The sequence below is a fragment of the Mastigoproctus giganteus genome, chromosome 14 (genome assembly GCF_048544385.1).
Source record: "Mastigoproctus giganteus isolate SK-2022 chromosome 14, ASM4854438v1, whole genome shotgun sequence".
NCBI classification, from domain to species: Eukaryota; Metazoa; Arthropoda; class Arachnida; order Uropygi; family Thelyphonidae; genus Mastigoproctus; species Mastigoproctus giganteus.
Genome location: NC_143588.1, coordinates 82,801,180 through 82,816,237, shown reverse-complemented (window position 1 = coordinate 82,816,237; position 15,058 = coordinate 82,801,180). Strand labels below are relative to the sequence as shown.

General features: G+C 40.0%; 1 protein-coding gene across 3 annotated transcripts in view; it reads right to left on the bottom strand.

The window, feature by feature from the left end:
- mael (germ-plasm component protein maelstrom) overlaps nucleotides 1-15,058 on the bottom strand; it is a 176,075-nt gene that overhangs the window by 88,688 nt on the left and 72,329 nt on the right. For all 3 annotated transcript variants that reach the window (XM_090388299.1, XM_090388301.1, XM_090388300.1), the window contains one exon: nucleotides 14,962-15,003. In XM_090388299.1, coding sequence (XP_090244425.1) covers nucleotides 14,962-15,003 — 42 coding nt within the window. The remainder of the gene's footprint in view (nucleotides 1-14,961; nucleotides 15,004-15,058) is intronic.

The window sequence follows — 15,058 nt, the reverse complement described above, 5'->3', positions numbered from 1 at the left end:
ATATACAATTTTGTTGATTTTCCTTACCTTATCTTTTCTAATTAATTCATTAAAAAAGAATTTTGGAAAATATTTGATTGCATATTTCTCAAATACAAATTCAGAAGTAAAGGTATTTTCTCAGCTGGAAGAAGGCCAAAATATTTTTCAGTTATCCTGTTCCCATGTTCTTTGGCATATTTTAACACCTTTAATTTGAATCCAACAGTTTAGTATTAACAATGACCACATGGTGCAAGGAAGCCTATGGCTTATGCTACACCAGCCAAAAAAAAAAAAAAAAAAAGAATAAAATAGTAATAAGAAATTTTTAAAAAATAAATTAATAAAAGAAAAGGAAATAGACAATCTATACGTTTCCCTCCTCCCGTAGGTAATTGTCAGTAATTTATAACTTGCTGGCTAAACTAAAACTTTCTGCAATCCAGTCTAAGCACTTCCCTGCCAAACTTGAATTTATGGCCCACAGTTCTAGAATCATTTATAACCGCGAAAATTTCATCTTCATTCATTTTTACTTATGCCTCTCAGAGTCTTAAAACACCTCAACTAAGTCTCCTCTAAGTTGCCTAGTATCCAAGCTCTGCAACCTACATATTCGAAGTCTTTCCTCACATGGATGCCCTTTTACTGATCTCATCAGACGAGTTACCCATCTTTTGACCCTTTCAAGAAGCTCAATGTCTTCCTATAGGTGCGGTCTCCATACTTGAACACAGTATTCCATGTGTAGTCTAACAATAGCCTTATACAGGGTGATTCACTACCAGTGCGACAAACTTGCAGGAGGTGTAGGGGGCACAAAGACGAATCACATAGCATTGCAGGGTCCAAAATGCCTTCATCATGTGGTAGAAGACATTGAATGGGAGGTCGCGTGAACAGCGATCCCGCTGGAAGTCAGCATTTGCAAACCAGTTCCCGAGGCAATAGGATGGATGAGTATTCAAACGTTGAACTGGCCGACATGCACCTTGCGCATGGAGCTGCAGACTGTAATGGGCGCGCTCCTCTGCGCTTGTACCAGGAACATTTCCCGCACAGGTGTGCTCCTCATCATACGATTTTCGCACGTGTGCACAGAAGGTTACGTGAGACTGGTTATTTCACGAGAGGTACCATGAATTGAGAGCGAATGACGAGGACGCCAGACAATAAGGAGAATGTCCTACATCTTGCAGAAGGCAATCAGAGTAAAAGTGCTCGAGCGATAGGCCAACAATTGGGCATTTCCCAATCCGCTGTATGGAGGATACTGTCAACAAACCAAATGAGTTCATACCATTTGCAATGCGTCCAATCATTGGAGCCTGCGGATTATCCACTCTGGAGGACTTTTGCTACTTGGTTTCTTCAACAGAAACGGTTCACAAATGCTGACTTCCAGCGGGATCGCTGTTCACGTGACCTCCTGTTCAACGTCCTCTACTGCATGACAAAGGCATTTCAGACCCTGCAATGCTATGTGATTCCAATTCGTCATTGTGCCCCCTACACCTCCTGCAAGTTTGTCGCACTGGTAGTGAATCACCCTGTATAATGGGCTATTGTGATGTCCTTATCTTTACTAGCAAATTTTCAATAAATCATCAATAGAACACCATGGGAATTCCTTGTGACCTGTCTACAATGCTCGGAGAACTTCACATCTGACCGTATCATAACTACAAAGTCCCTTTCTTCCACTACTGACTTTAGTTCAACTCCACCAAGTATAAGTTATTTAGGGGTTACTGTTCCCTAGGTGTAATACTTTAAATTTTGCTGTATTAAATCATAGCTGCCATTTTTCTGACCATCCCTGAAGTTTATCTAGTTCATTCTGAAGAAGCTCTGCTTGGCAGTGATCATGAACTATGCTACCAATCTTTACATAATCTGCAAATTTAGACATCACGCCCCTATCCCTTCATCAATGTCATTTATGAAAATCAAAAACAGTGGTCCTAATACCAATCTTTGGAATCCCACTTCTTACATCAACTCAATCTGAGGAATAATCATTTATCACAACCTTTTGCCTCCTGCCCTGAAGCCATCCTGCTATTCATCTAAGGATTTTCCCTGTGATTCGAACCTGTTCCAGTTTGTAAAGTAACCACTCATGTGGGACTGAGTCAAATGCTTTACTGAAATCCAAATAAACAATATCAAAATTATTCCCTAAATCCAGCTGATGAGTGACCCTGTCAAAATAGCTAACCAGATTTGTTAAATATGATTTTCCCATTACAAAACCATTCTGAAATCCATTTATCTGAATTCCATCCTTGATCAGTGCCTCCAAGATTTTCTCCTACTACTGAAGTCAAACTGACCGATTGGTAATTTCCCATTTCACTCTTGGAACAGCCCTTATGTATTGGAGATACACTGGCACTTTTCCAATCAAATGGAATCACTCCCAAATCCAGTGATGTTATCATAATCAGCCTCTCACAATTAGTACGAAGAGGTTTATGAAAACCTCTCCTTCTTTGTACCCATTTTGTCAGGACTGAAAATGTGTAACAAATTAAAACTACTACACCACACAAAACAGAATCTCTCTCTCCCTCTCCCCCTGGTGGTTCATTGACTTACAGAAGTGATTACTGATATGGTAATTTAGACTGACTGACTGTGCTGCTTATTCTTGCACATGTAGTTCTCAGTGGGAAGAAGAAAGGCAAGGGGTAGAAATCATTTCTCATATACTGAAGGTAAGGCAGAGCTACCATGGCAATTCTCAGTAATCCTTTCAAGAAAAATGTTTCTAGAAGGAAGGTGGGTGGGTGGGGGTGTGTGTGTCAATGATGAGTTCTAGTGAGACATGCAAGATCTCGCTCAAATATGCTAAGAAACAAACAGTAGTGGCCAATCTTTTCCTGCAGAATGTCACATATTATTGTTAGCCATATGGTGCAAGGAAGCCTAAGGCTTATTCTGCAGCAGCCAAAAAAAAAATTGAGTTAGCCTGAGCGAGAGAGAGAAGGAATTACCAAGAAAGAGAATAATGATGATATCTAGCAAAGGGACCCTGGGTGTGCTAGCCCATACTCGCCAGATGTGAGCCCCTGGAATAAAATATCCATAAGCTAACAGAATCAGTACTCCTCGCTACTGATCCATAACACCAAATGTTTATGTTAACTACATAAAGGAATTACTGTATACAATAAGTGCTAGTAAAAAAAAAAAAAAAATTAAACGATTTTCTTTTTAAACAATAAATTTAATATAGGTTACAGAATCTATATCACAGGGAGTACATTACTGCCTTACATGAGTTAAATTAACAATAAAAAGCAGTACCATGGGTTCCCATCATGTTGAATCCAAGTTATAATTCTCAGCAATAAAAGCAGAATTTAAGCTGTATATTCGTTTAATTTTTTTAAAATTTATTATTATTTATTATTTTTTTTTTCATAATAGCAAGTGGGCCATTAAAAAGAGCTGAATGTTGCATGCATGCTGTAGGGTAGGCTACCCCTGGAAGGGGGGGGGGGGACTCCCTGCATGCAACCATTAAGCGATATAGTATTTGCCATATAATGCAAAGAAGCCACAGGCTTTTGCTGCACTGGAAAAAAATAAAATAGACAAGAAAATGCAAATTATATCCTTCCCTCCTCACACAGTAACTATCCAACTGACCTTTGAATTTATTCAAACTGTCAGCCTCAACTACCTGCAAGGCCAACTTGTTCCAGCAATCAACAACTCGCTGACTAAAAGAAAACTCCTGAAATTTTAATTTAATTTATAACCCCCTAGTTCTGGAATTGTTTAGAACAGTGAGAATTCCAGCTTGAAGTGCTAGTCAAGACAACAGGGCAGATACTGTCGGGATATCACAGACATGGTGTCACACAGATATAAGCAGTGCAAAATTGGAATTTGGGGAGTACAATGTGTACAGGAAGGGAGGATGGGTTATGCTGTTAGTTAAGAAACAGCAAAATCTAAGGAACTGCATCCAATTGATGTTGATGGACAATGCAATGCTGAGCCTGTTTGGTGTGACATAAGCACTGGGAAAGAGAAAATGAGTAGGTGTGTGTTATAGGCCTAATGAGTATAATGAGCAATTGTGCAGAGAAATAGAGTAGGCCAATAAATCAGAATGTCTTATAATGGGGGATTTTAACTTTCCAGATATTGACTGGTACTTGTGGGTTGGTCACTCGCACACTAGAAAGACACTGTGCCAGGTGCAGAGAGTGTCTAGAAATTAAGTGTCAACTCAGCATTCTAATGGGCATCTATGAGAGCTTGAGGTGTAGGGCAGATGCCCTCGAAGAAATTAATATGAGGGGTACGTCAAGCTCTCAGCTGCCCAACTCAACGCCAGAGCTCACTCCTGGGCATCAGGCAACACAGCAGCAATGTTCAAGGCAGAATGCACTGATCCCACAGGAGTTAGTTATTGTTGGTGACTATTGTCAGGGAGACGGGGAATATATTGCGTAAAAAGGATGGATGGAATAGGACCAGGGTATGTCTGCCGGGGGCAAAAGTTGATGACGTTATGAAGCATATCATCTTTTATGGGCACAAAGGGTGATATTGTTGTACTCAGCACCATTGACAATAAAAGTAGGAGATCTGCAGATTTAATTAACAAGTACAGGTCACTGTTACAAAAAAGTCGTGAGTTAGGGTTAAATTTGAGTGTCTACAATTCTGCCCAGACATGATAGGAGTGAGTACATGATGAGAGCCTTGTCGATCAATTCGGCCCTGGAGGGAATGTGCAAGGCTCAAGGGGTAGAATTTTTTTCAGCGTGGTCTGTGCTTGTTAACAGGAGAGACTGCTTCTACAGGGATGGGATACACTTAAACAGAAAGGGTGCAAGAATATTTGCTGATGCTATCGAGGCAGAGTTAGGTGGGTCGGAAACTGCTAGCTTGGGGGGGATACACAGACTAATAGATTAACAGATTATGTGAAGATTATGATAAAAGCCTCTACATGCAAATGGAATGGGCAAGTAAGCGTCAATGTCTTATTATGGGTGATTTCAATTTGCCTAATTGATTGGAGTAAATGGGAAGGAAACTCGACATGGGGAACAAAATTTTTAAAATCAACTAGATGACTGTTATTTGTATCAACATGTCAGGGAAAGTACTAGAGAAAAGAATATCCTAGACCTCATCATCACACATGAATCAGATGACATAACAGGGCTGACAGTAGAGAAATCAGTAGCAGGAAGTGATCACGGAGTTCTACGGTGGATGACGACGAGAGAGGTAGCAGAAGTAAAAGGCAAAGGAATGGGTTTTAATTTCAGAAAAGGAAATTACGATGCCTTAAGGTACTACATGGCCTTTATTAACTGGGTAGATATCGCGCAGAGAATGAATACAATTGAACTGTGGTACGCTTTAAAAACATTAATCACAGATGCCTTGAATGCGTATATACCATTAAAAAAAAAACATACTCCATGAGAAGGGTTCCAAGTTGGATGAATAGTGAAGTTGCCACATTACTTGAGCAGAAAAAGGTGGCATGGAAAGGTTACAGAGCAATAAAAAGTGCTGAAGCCTATAACAGCTACAAGGTGATGTGTAATAGAGCCACAGAAAAGGTTCGACAGGCAAAGGCAGTTTATGAGAAATCACTAGCAAACACAGCAAAGAGGGGGGATAAAGAATTCTTCACATATATAAATGCCAAGAAGAGCAGGACAAACCAGATCGGACGTTTACGTAAGGGAAAGGGGATAGTAATAAATACACCAGCTGCCGTTGCAGATGAACTCAACAGTTATTTTGCATCGATATTTACAAATGAAAAATCGTTTTGTGGCAATGGAAATTGTGGGAGCAAAGTTAAAAAATATGTAATTAATGATATTGAAATTTCGCAAGATTATTTAATGAAAAAACTTTCGAGCCTACAGACCAGTAAGGCTCCTGGAGTTGATGGAATATACCCTATAATCTTAAGTGTAAGGAGTGCATTGAACCATTGAGGCTAATTATGCGAGCATCACTAGACTCTGGGGAGATTCTCTTGGATTGGAAAAGTGCAAATGTATCTCCCAAAAAAAAGGGTGGCTCTAAAAGTGAAGTTGGAAATTATCGACCTGTCAGTCTGACTTCAGTAGTAGGGAAAATCATGGAGGCAATGATCAAGGGTGGAATTCAGGATCATTTGGATCGAATTGAAATTCTGAAGGATACTCAGCATGATTTTGTAAAGGGAAAATCATGTTTAACAAATCTGGTTCGCTATTTCGAAAGGGTCACTCACGAGCTGGATTTAGGGAATAATTTCGACATTGTTTATTTAGATTTCAGCAAAGCTTTTGACTCAGTCCCACATGAGCGGTTGCTTTATATGCTGGAACAGGTTGGAATCACTGGGAAAATCCTCAGATGGATAGAAGGATGGCTTCAGGGCAGGAGGCAGAGGGTTGTGATAAATGGCTATTCCTCAGATTGGGTTGATGTAAGAAGTGGGGTTCCCCAAGGATCAGTATTAGGACCACTGTTGTTTTTAATTTTCATAAACGACATTGATGAAGGGATAGAGGGTGTGATGTCTAAATTTGCAGATGATGTTAAAATTGGTAGAGTAGTTAATGATCACTGTCAAGCTGAGCTTCTTCAGAGAGACCTAGATAGACTTCAGGAATGGTCAGAAAAATGGCAGCTGTGCTTTAATCCAACAAAGTGTAAGGTATTACACCTGGGAAACAGTAATCCCAAAAAAACTTATTCACTTGGTGCAGTTCAACTAAACCCAGTACTGGAGGAAAGGGACTTGGGTGTTACGATACGGTCAGACATGAAATTCTCTGAGCACTCTAAACAGCTTGCAAGGAAGGCCCATGGTGTCCTATCGATGATCTATCGAACTTTTGCAAGTAGAGATAGGGACGTGATAATCCCATTATATAAGGCTTATGTTAGACCACACTTGGAATACTGTGTTCAAGTATGGAGACCGCACCTAAAGAAAGACATCAAGCTTCTTGAAAGGGTGCAAAGAAGGGTAACTCGCCTGGTGAGATCGGCAAAAGGGCATCCTTATGAAGAAAGACTTCGAATATATGGGTTGCAGAGTTTGGAAACTAGACACCTTAGAGGAGATTTGATTGAGGTGTTTTAAGGTTCTGAGAGGCATCAGTAAAATGAATGAGGACAAAATTTTCAAGATTATAAATGATGCTAGAACTAGGGGACATAAATTCAAGTTACGGAGGGAAATGTTTAGATTGGACTGCAGGAGGTTTTATTTTAGCCAGCGAGTTATAAATTACTGGAATAAGTTGCCTTCATGGGTGGTAGAGGCCGACAGTTTGGGGAAATTCAAAGGTCATCTGAGACAGTACTTTCGGGTAAGGGAAGCGCATAGGATGTTAGGTTTAATTTCCTTTTTATTTATATTTTTTTATTTATTAATTATTATTATTTATTTATTTTTATCATTGTTTAGTTTGGATTTTTTTTTTTTTTTTTTTTTTTTGGCTGGTGCAGCATAAGCCATAGGCTTTCTTGCACCATGCGGCCGTTACTAATACTAATACTAACAGTAGTCGCTGGCAGAGGAAAGTGATTCTTGCACTACTTCTATTGAAATGCAATTGAGCAGCAGCCTGGAAAACAAGGCAATGGGAATTTCCAGGACTGCTGGGAGTCATAGTGGAACAAGTAAATACATGGGCTGTGTTAGGGTAACTAAGAGTAGAAACAGGTGCATGTACACTTGCATGTACACCAATGCTAGGAGTATAGAAAATAAATTCTATAAGTTTGAAGTGCTTGTCAAGACATCAAAAGGTGGATATTGTTGGGATATCAGAGACGTGGTGTCACACAGATATTAGGAATGAAGAACTGGAATTTGGGGAGTACAATGTCTACAGAAAGGATTGACAGGATAGGAAGGGAGCTGTTATGCTGTTAATTAATAAAAACAAAATCAAAATAAGTGCATCCAGTTGATATAGATGAACAGGGCAGTGTTGAGTCAGTTTGGTGTGACATAAGCACTGCGGAAGCAAAAATAAGAGTAGGAGTGTGTTAGAGACCTAATGACTGGAATGAGTACAATGAACAATTGTACAGAGAAATAGTTGGCTAGTAAATCAGAATGTCTTATAATGGGGGATTTTAACTTCCCAGATATTGACTATAACTTGTGGCTTGGTCACTCGCACACTAGTAAGACTTTTGTGGATTTATTGGATGATTGTTTTCTGCAGCAGCATGTTCGAGAGTCAGCCAGAGAGGGTAATATACTCTTAATCTGGTCATCAGCAGTGATCATTTCTGTTATTAAGAATTTTCAGATAAAGGAAGCACTAGGTGGTAGTGATCACAGTGTACTGATGTGGGATTTACTTAAAGATATAATTACGATCAGGGATAAAGGAAAGGGTTTTTGCATCCGTAAAGGTGACTACAGCAGTCTCAGACAGTTTTTAAGTTCTGTACAGTGGGACCAACTGATGATGTTACCAACAGCAAATTATAAGTGGGAAGCATTCAAGGAATTAATCGTGGAAGCTACTAAAAGTTTCATACCTATTAAGAAATACTGTTCAAGGGCTAAATGGTTGTCAAATGAACTAATGAGACTCGTGGAAGAGAAGAAAAATGCATGGGATGCATATAAGTTATCAGGCGACACAGAAACCTATGACATATATATAAGCTAGTCTGTAATCAAGTCACAAAGGAGGTTAGGCAGGTGAAGGCAGATTACGAGAAATCTTTGTCAAAGGATGCTAAGAAAAATAGCAAGAATTTCTTTACTTATATAAACTCTAAAAGGAAGGGGATGAATCTGATTGGTCCACTTGATATCGATGGTTCAACTGTTGATGATCCTGCTCAGATAAGAAACAAACTGAACGAGTATTTTGCATCTACATTCATACATGAAGAGTTATTAAGGTTTTAAAATGCCAGAAGGTTATCAAATTGTAGCAGGGTGTTTAATGATTTTGTAATAACTGAGAGCAAAGTGGAAGAGAAATTGTTGAAGTCAAACGTAAGAAAGGCACCTGGAGTGGATGGGATCTATCCAGTTATATTAAAGGAGTCAGCAAAGGAAGTAAGCAAACCCTTAGCCATAATTATGAGAGCTTCCATGGACTCAGGGGAGGTCCCCATGGACTGGAGATGTGCAAATGTATCACCAATTCACAAAAGGGGTTCAAAAGGTGACAAGTAATTATAGACCTGTTAGTTTAACTTGTGTTCAGGGAAAATAATGGAATCACTGGTTAAAGAAGCATTGCAGGATCATCTAGACAAGACTGCAGTAATAGTTAAGACACAGCATGGGTTTGTTAAAGGGAGGTCTTGTCTGACAAATTTGATTGGATACTATGATGTGGTCACAAAGGAACTGAATACCAAAAATAATTTTTATATCATATACTTGGATTTCAGGAAAGCTTTTGGTACTGTTGCACATGGAAGATTGCTGTAGAAATTGGAGAGGTATGGCCTTAAGGGTAAATTGCTACGATGGATAAAGGAATGGTTGAGTGGGAGACAACAGAGTGGTAATCAATGGACACTGTTCTTCATGGACAACTATTGTTAGTGGAGTTCCCCATTGTTGTTTTCTATATTTATCAATGATATTGATGAAGGTATATCAGGTTTAATGTCCAAGTTTGCAGATGATACAAAAGGTTGGTGGGGTTGTTAACGACAGTAGAGACAGTATGCTACACCAACTGGATTTAGATAAGTTGGGAAAATGGGCTGAGAAGTGGCAACTGAAGTTTAACATTGACAAATGCAAAGTACTGCATATGGGTAGCAATAACCGAAGAGAAATGTACCAACTGTGTGGTACTATACTCAGGGAGGTGGAAAGTGAAAAAGACCTGGGGGTAATTGTGCAGTCAAATATGAAGTTCGCTGAGCAGTGCAGATGGGCTGCAAGGGCAGCCTGGTCATGGAGTCTTGTCAATGATATATAGGAATTTTGCTAGCGGACAGGGAGGTGATTATCCTGTTATACAAGGCAATGGTCAGTCCACACCTCGAGTACTGTGTACAGGTCTGGAGGCCTCGTTTTAGGAAGGATGTAGAGTTGTTAGAAAGAGTACAAAGAAGGGTAACAAGATTGGTGAGGGGAACAAAAGCATGCTCTTACCAAGAAAGGTAAGAGCACCCCTTTCTCATTTGCAGAACCTCTTACCAAGAAAAGTTAGAGGTTCTGCAAATTGCAGTGCCTGGAGAGCAAGCACCTGTGCGGTGATCTGATTGAAGTGTATAAGGCCTTGAATGGGTTGAGCAAGCTGAATGGCTGATGGGATTGTTCCTCTTTCTCAGACTAAGAACCTGAGGGGGGGCACAGTTTCAAATTGAGGAAAGAAACATTTGTAGGAGAGATGTGCAGAAGTTTGCCTTTAGCCAGCAGGTAGTTGATTGGTGGAACAGGTTTCCATCTTTTGTTGTGGAAGCTAATGGCCTAAATAAATTTAAGGCTGAACTGGACAGGCATTTGGAACGAATGGAGGGGTGAAATGGGAGTGGTTTTTTTTTTTTTTTTTTGGCTGATGTTGCATAAGCCTGCTTTCTTGCATCGTATGCCTCTACTAATGCTAATGTTAGATATTAAATGTATGACTAAATTGACAGTTACATAACTGATACAATATATCACCTGTGGTCCTTGAGGTTGTCACAGACATTCTCTCAGATATGCCAGACAAGCTGTTCTTGCTACCTGGGAGTCTAAAACGCTGATGGAACTGATATTCGGGTGACACTCAAGTCAAAGTGGACCCAATTTCGGCGAAGTCCGGATGGTCTGTGACAGCCAAATCCTCTGTTTGCACCTTCACGATGGTGGGACTGTTAGTAATCCTGGGTATAACCTTCATGCACAAGTACATGGTGGGTGACCACCCAGGTGGAACCAACGTAAGCAGGGGTCGAGGTGTGGTGCCCACACCACATGGAGGAACGCGGCCCCTTTATGTTACCAGGAAGTACTAGGTGGTAGATGACTCTCATCAACCGGTGAAATACCACCACTTTGCTTATTGGAGGCTTGAAGTGGTGGAACCCATGTTTAGTCTCCAGAGCTAAGTTCCGGCCAACCCTTCCCTATCTCTTCCATCATGCAGTATGATTGATGATTTTTGAGGTTCTCGAAATGTAAGGAATATTGGATCTCGTGGGGAGATCCAATATTCCTTACATTTCGAGGGTACAGCTCTAAAACGGTGTTCGCAGGCCGGCCGCTAGTTAGTACACCGGACTGAACCTATTGGTAACTCTCTAGGAAGCTTCCGGATCAGCTAGTGTATAATCTTGCTACCTCTACTCTGCCAGATAGTGACTGGAGGGAGTCCGAGTAGTGTGTATGCGGGGAGCATTGTCGAGGCCACATTATGTCAAGGATCTGGGTATATTCTTACCACATGTACGCCATATCCAAAAATTTCATTACTTCATACAGCATGTCCTACCCACTTTTTCTTACTATTGAATAAACCATGAATTGTCAAAATAATAGAGCAAGCTTATCTGCGAAAAGATCTAAACCTCCCAAGGACTTCCTAATTCATTTCACAAATATATGTGGTCTCAATTCTAATCTCAACGATGTCCATTTCCACTTGCAGTCTTCCAAACCCCCATGTACTTTTTCTGACTGAATCTCAGTTATCAGTTGATTCAACTACTGCTCATCTCAGATGTCCAAATTATTTGCTGTATGATTCCTTTCGCCTCAAAGGTGGTACTTGTGCATATGTCCGTTCTGATATTCCCTGTCAGAGACTTGGCAATTTGGAATCTCCTCTCTTTGATCTTCTCTGGCTTAAAATCTCTCTACCCCATTGTGTAAAATTCATCTGTTGTCTCTACCGTTCTCCCAACTCCACTAATCACGTGGAGCTCTTTGACTTCCTCTCTTTGCAACTTGACTTTCTCCAGTCCAACTTTCCTAACAGTGAGGTAATTTTCCTTGGTGATTTTAACGTTCACAACTCCAGCTGGCTTCCGTTTTCTAGTCACACCGACCCAGCAGGTCGAGATGCTGAGGCTTTTGCAATTACTAATGACCTAGCACAGATTGTTCATTTACCTACAAGAATACCGGACAATCCTAATCATACAGCCAATACGCTTGATCTTTTTCTCACAAACAACCCTTCTAAGTACAAGGTTGAAGTGAGAGGTCCTTTAGGTACTTCAGATCACAACTTGGTGATTGTCTCTTCTCCAATGGAACCTTTATCTCATGGCTATTCCCAACCTCGTATTGTTTGGCATTACAAGAATGCAAAATGGGATGACCTGCGAGACTTCTTTTTTTTTTTTTTTTTCTTCTTTTCCTTGGTCTGATTACTGTTTCAAAACTTCTGATGTCAACGTTTGCTCAGATCGTGTCAGTGAAATTATTCTTGCAGGAATGGAATCCTTTATCCCACACTCCACTTTAAAATCTCGTCCTTTATCTAAACCTTGGTTTTCCAATAAATGTGCTAAGGCTGTCCAAGAGAAGAATGTTGCATATCGTAATTGGCTTGTTTCTAATTCTTCAGTTTCATTTTCTGCCTACGCCAAAGCTCGCAACAATTGTAAAGCAGTTATTAATCAGTCCAAACTAGAGTTTGAACAGGCTAAGAGTAGAAAACTTGCTTCTTGCCCTAATGGTAGCCGAGCATTCTGGTCTCTTGCCAAAGCTATTGGCCGCAACTTTTGCCCATCTCTGCTCCCACCTCTGTCCAAACCAGATGGTTCTGTTGTCACTTCAGCCAAGGATAAAGCTGACCTGCTAGCATTCCATTTTTCTTCGAGCTCATGTATTAATGATCTTGGTAAAACACCTCCCACCATTCCTAACACACTCCATTCAATGCCTCCTGTGGTCTTCCGTCAAAAGGATATCAGAAGGATTTTGATGAATCTTGATGCTAAGAAAGCTCCAGGTACTGATGGTATTTCTCCACTTGTTCTCAAAACCTGTGCTCCTGAACTTACTCCTATTCTTTGCTGCCTCTTTTCACTTTCTTATTCCAAAGGTGTTTTTCCTTCTGCTTGGAAATTTGCTCATATCCAGCCAGTTCCTAAAAAGGGTGACAAATCCCTCCCATCCAATTATCGTCCCATTGCAATTACTTCTACTCTTTCTAAAGTAATGGAGAAATCAATTAACCGCCAACTCAAACTACCTAGAAACCTTCCGTCTGATCAACGATCGCCAGTATGGATTCCGTCAGTGTCGATCCACTGGTGATATTCTGGCTTATGTTACCCATTTATGGACTAATTCAATGGAAAGGTTCGGTGAAACACAAGTAGTTGCTCTTGACATCTCAAAGGCTTTTGATCGTGTTTGGCATAAAGGTCTTCTAAACAAGCTTCCATCTTATGGTTTGCCAACTGTTTTTAGTAATTGGTTATCCAGTTTTCTCTCTGATCGCTCACTGAGGGTGATGGTAGATGGCTCTCTGTCTTCTAACTTCTCCACTAATGCCGGTGTCCCCCAAGGTTCAGTTCTTTCCCCCACTCTTTTCCTCTTGTATATTAATGACCTTCTTCCATTGACTGGAAATCCTATCCATAGTTTTGCCGATGATAGCACATTGCATTCAACTTTCCATTTTGAGAAACCTTGTCCAGCTCAATCAGCTTCAAGTTCTCGAAAATCTGCTGCCAATTCCTTAAATGCCGATCTTCAGGTAATTCTCCAGTGGGGCAAAGACAACTTAATTGATTTCAACCCTTCTAAAACTCAATCTTGTCTTATATCTCGCAAAAAGGATTCTTCTGCTCCTATGCTTATCTTTAGTGACACTCCGATTTCTAGGCAAAATGATATTTCTCTTTTTAGGATTACCCTGACTTCTAATCTCTCTTGGCGCAAGCACATTACAAATATTGCTTCCTCTGCATCTAAAAAACTTGGTTTTCTCTTTCGCTCTCGGCGTTACTTTTCTCCCAAACAGCTGCTCACTCTGTATAAATCGCAAATCCGCCCTGCCATGGAATATTGTTCCCACACATGGGGTGGTGCCCCCAAAACCTCTCTCAGGCTTCTTGATTCCATTCAGAAGAGGGCAGTTAGGTTAATTAATGATTCATCTCTAACAGAGTCTCTCCACTCGCTTTCTCATAGACGCACTGTTTCTGCTGCATGCCTCTTCTACAGATACTTCCATGGGCACTGTTCTTCTGAATTGGCTTCTATAATTCCCGCTCTCTCTTTCAAAACAGTCCGAACACGTGCCGCCACCAGCCAACATCCATTTACTGTCCAACTTCAAACCCACAGAACCAACTTTTCAGCTTCCTCATTTATTCATTCAACTGCCGTTTTCTGGAACAACCTTCCTTCATACATATTTCCTGAAAATTACAATCTACAGAAGTTCAAGTCCAATATCAACAAATATCTTCTTTCGTCTTCTCAACCTCCAACCCAAGCACGGTACTAAGTACCATAGGTTATAATACCTCTCGTGATTGGGGTTTTCATAAAAAAAAAAAAAAAAAAAATATCATTGCAATTCAGGTAATATCTTCTGTTAGACATACAAAACAAAAAAGCACTACTGTTGCAGCTGCTGTACATAAGTTTTTTTCTTCAACAGGATTATAAAAAGATTATTTAAAATGTCTCTAAATTACTCTATGACAATCTGAACTGTAAAGTACCTACATGAAATATCTGTAACACCAAAAGAAAAAAGTGAAAGCTAAAATCCCAAACCCTATACAGGCTCACTTGATGTTAACCTAATCAAAAGCACTGTAATGAAAATAAATTGTTGGAATGAATTTCTACATTTGTGACCTTAAAACATTCTATATTTTTTATAGCAAAGTCAAAAATTGGGTGAAAAAGCAACAAAAATCGTAGTCTGAAAGTTTCATGTGTGGGTAATATTCTAAAATAACCTACATAAAAAATAAGGAATATACAAGAACTGTAACTAATCATAAAATGAATAATTATAAAAGCAAATAAATACTTACGATGTTCCATTGCTTCACGAGTATAACCAACTGGAATAGGACCTGAAGAGAAAATTTATATCACATACACAGTCCATATCTCGTGCACGCACTACGA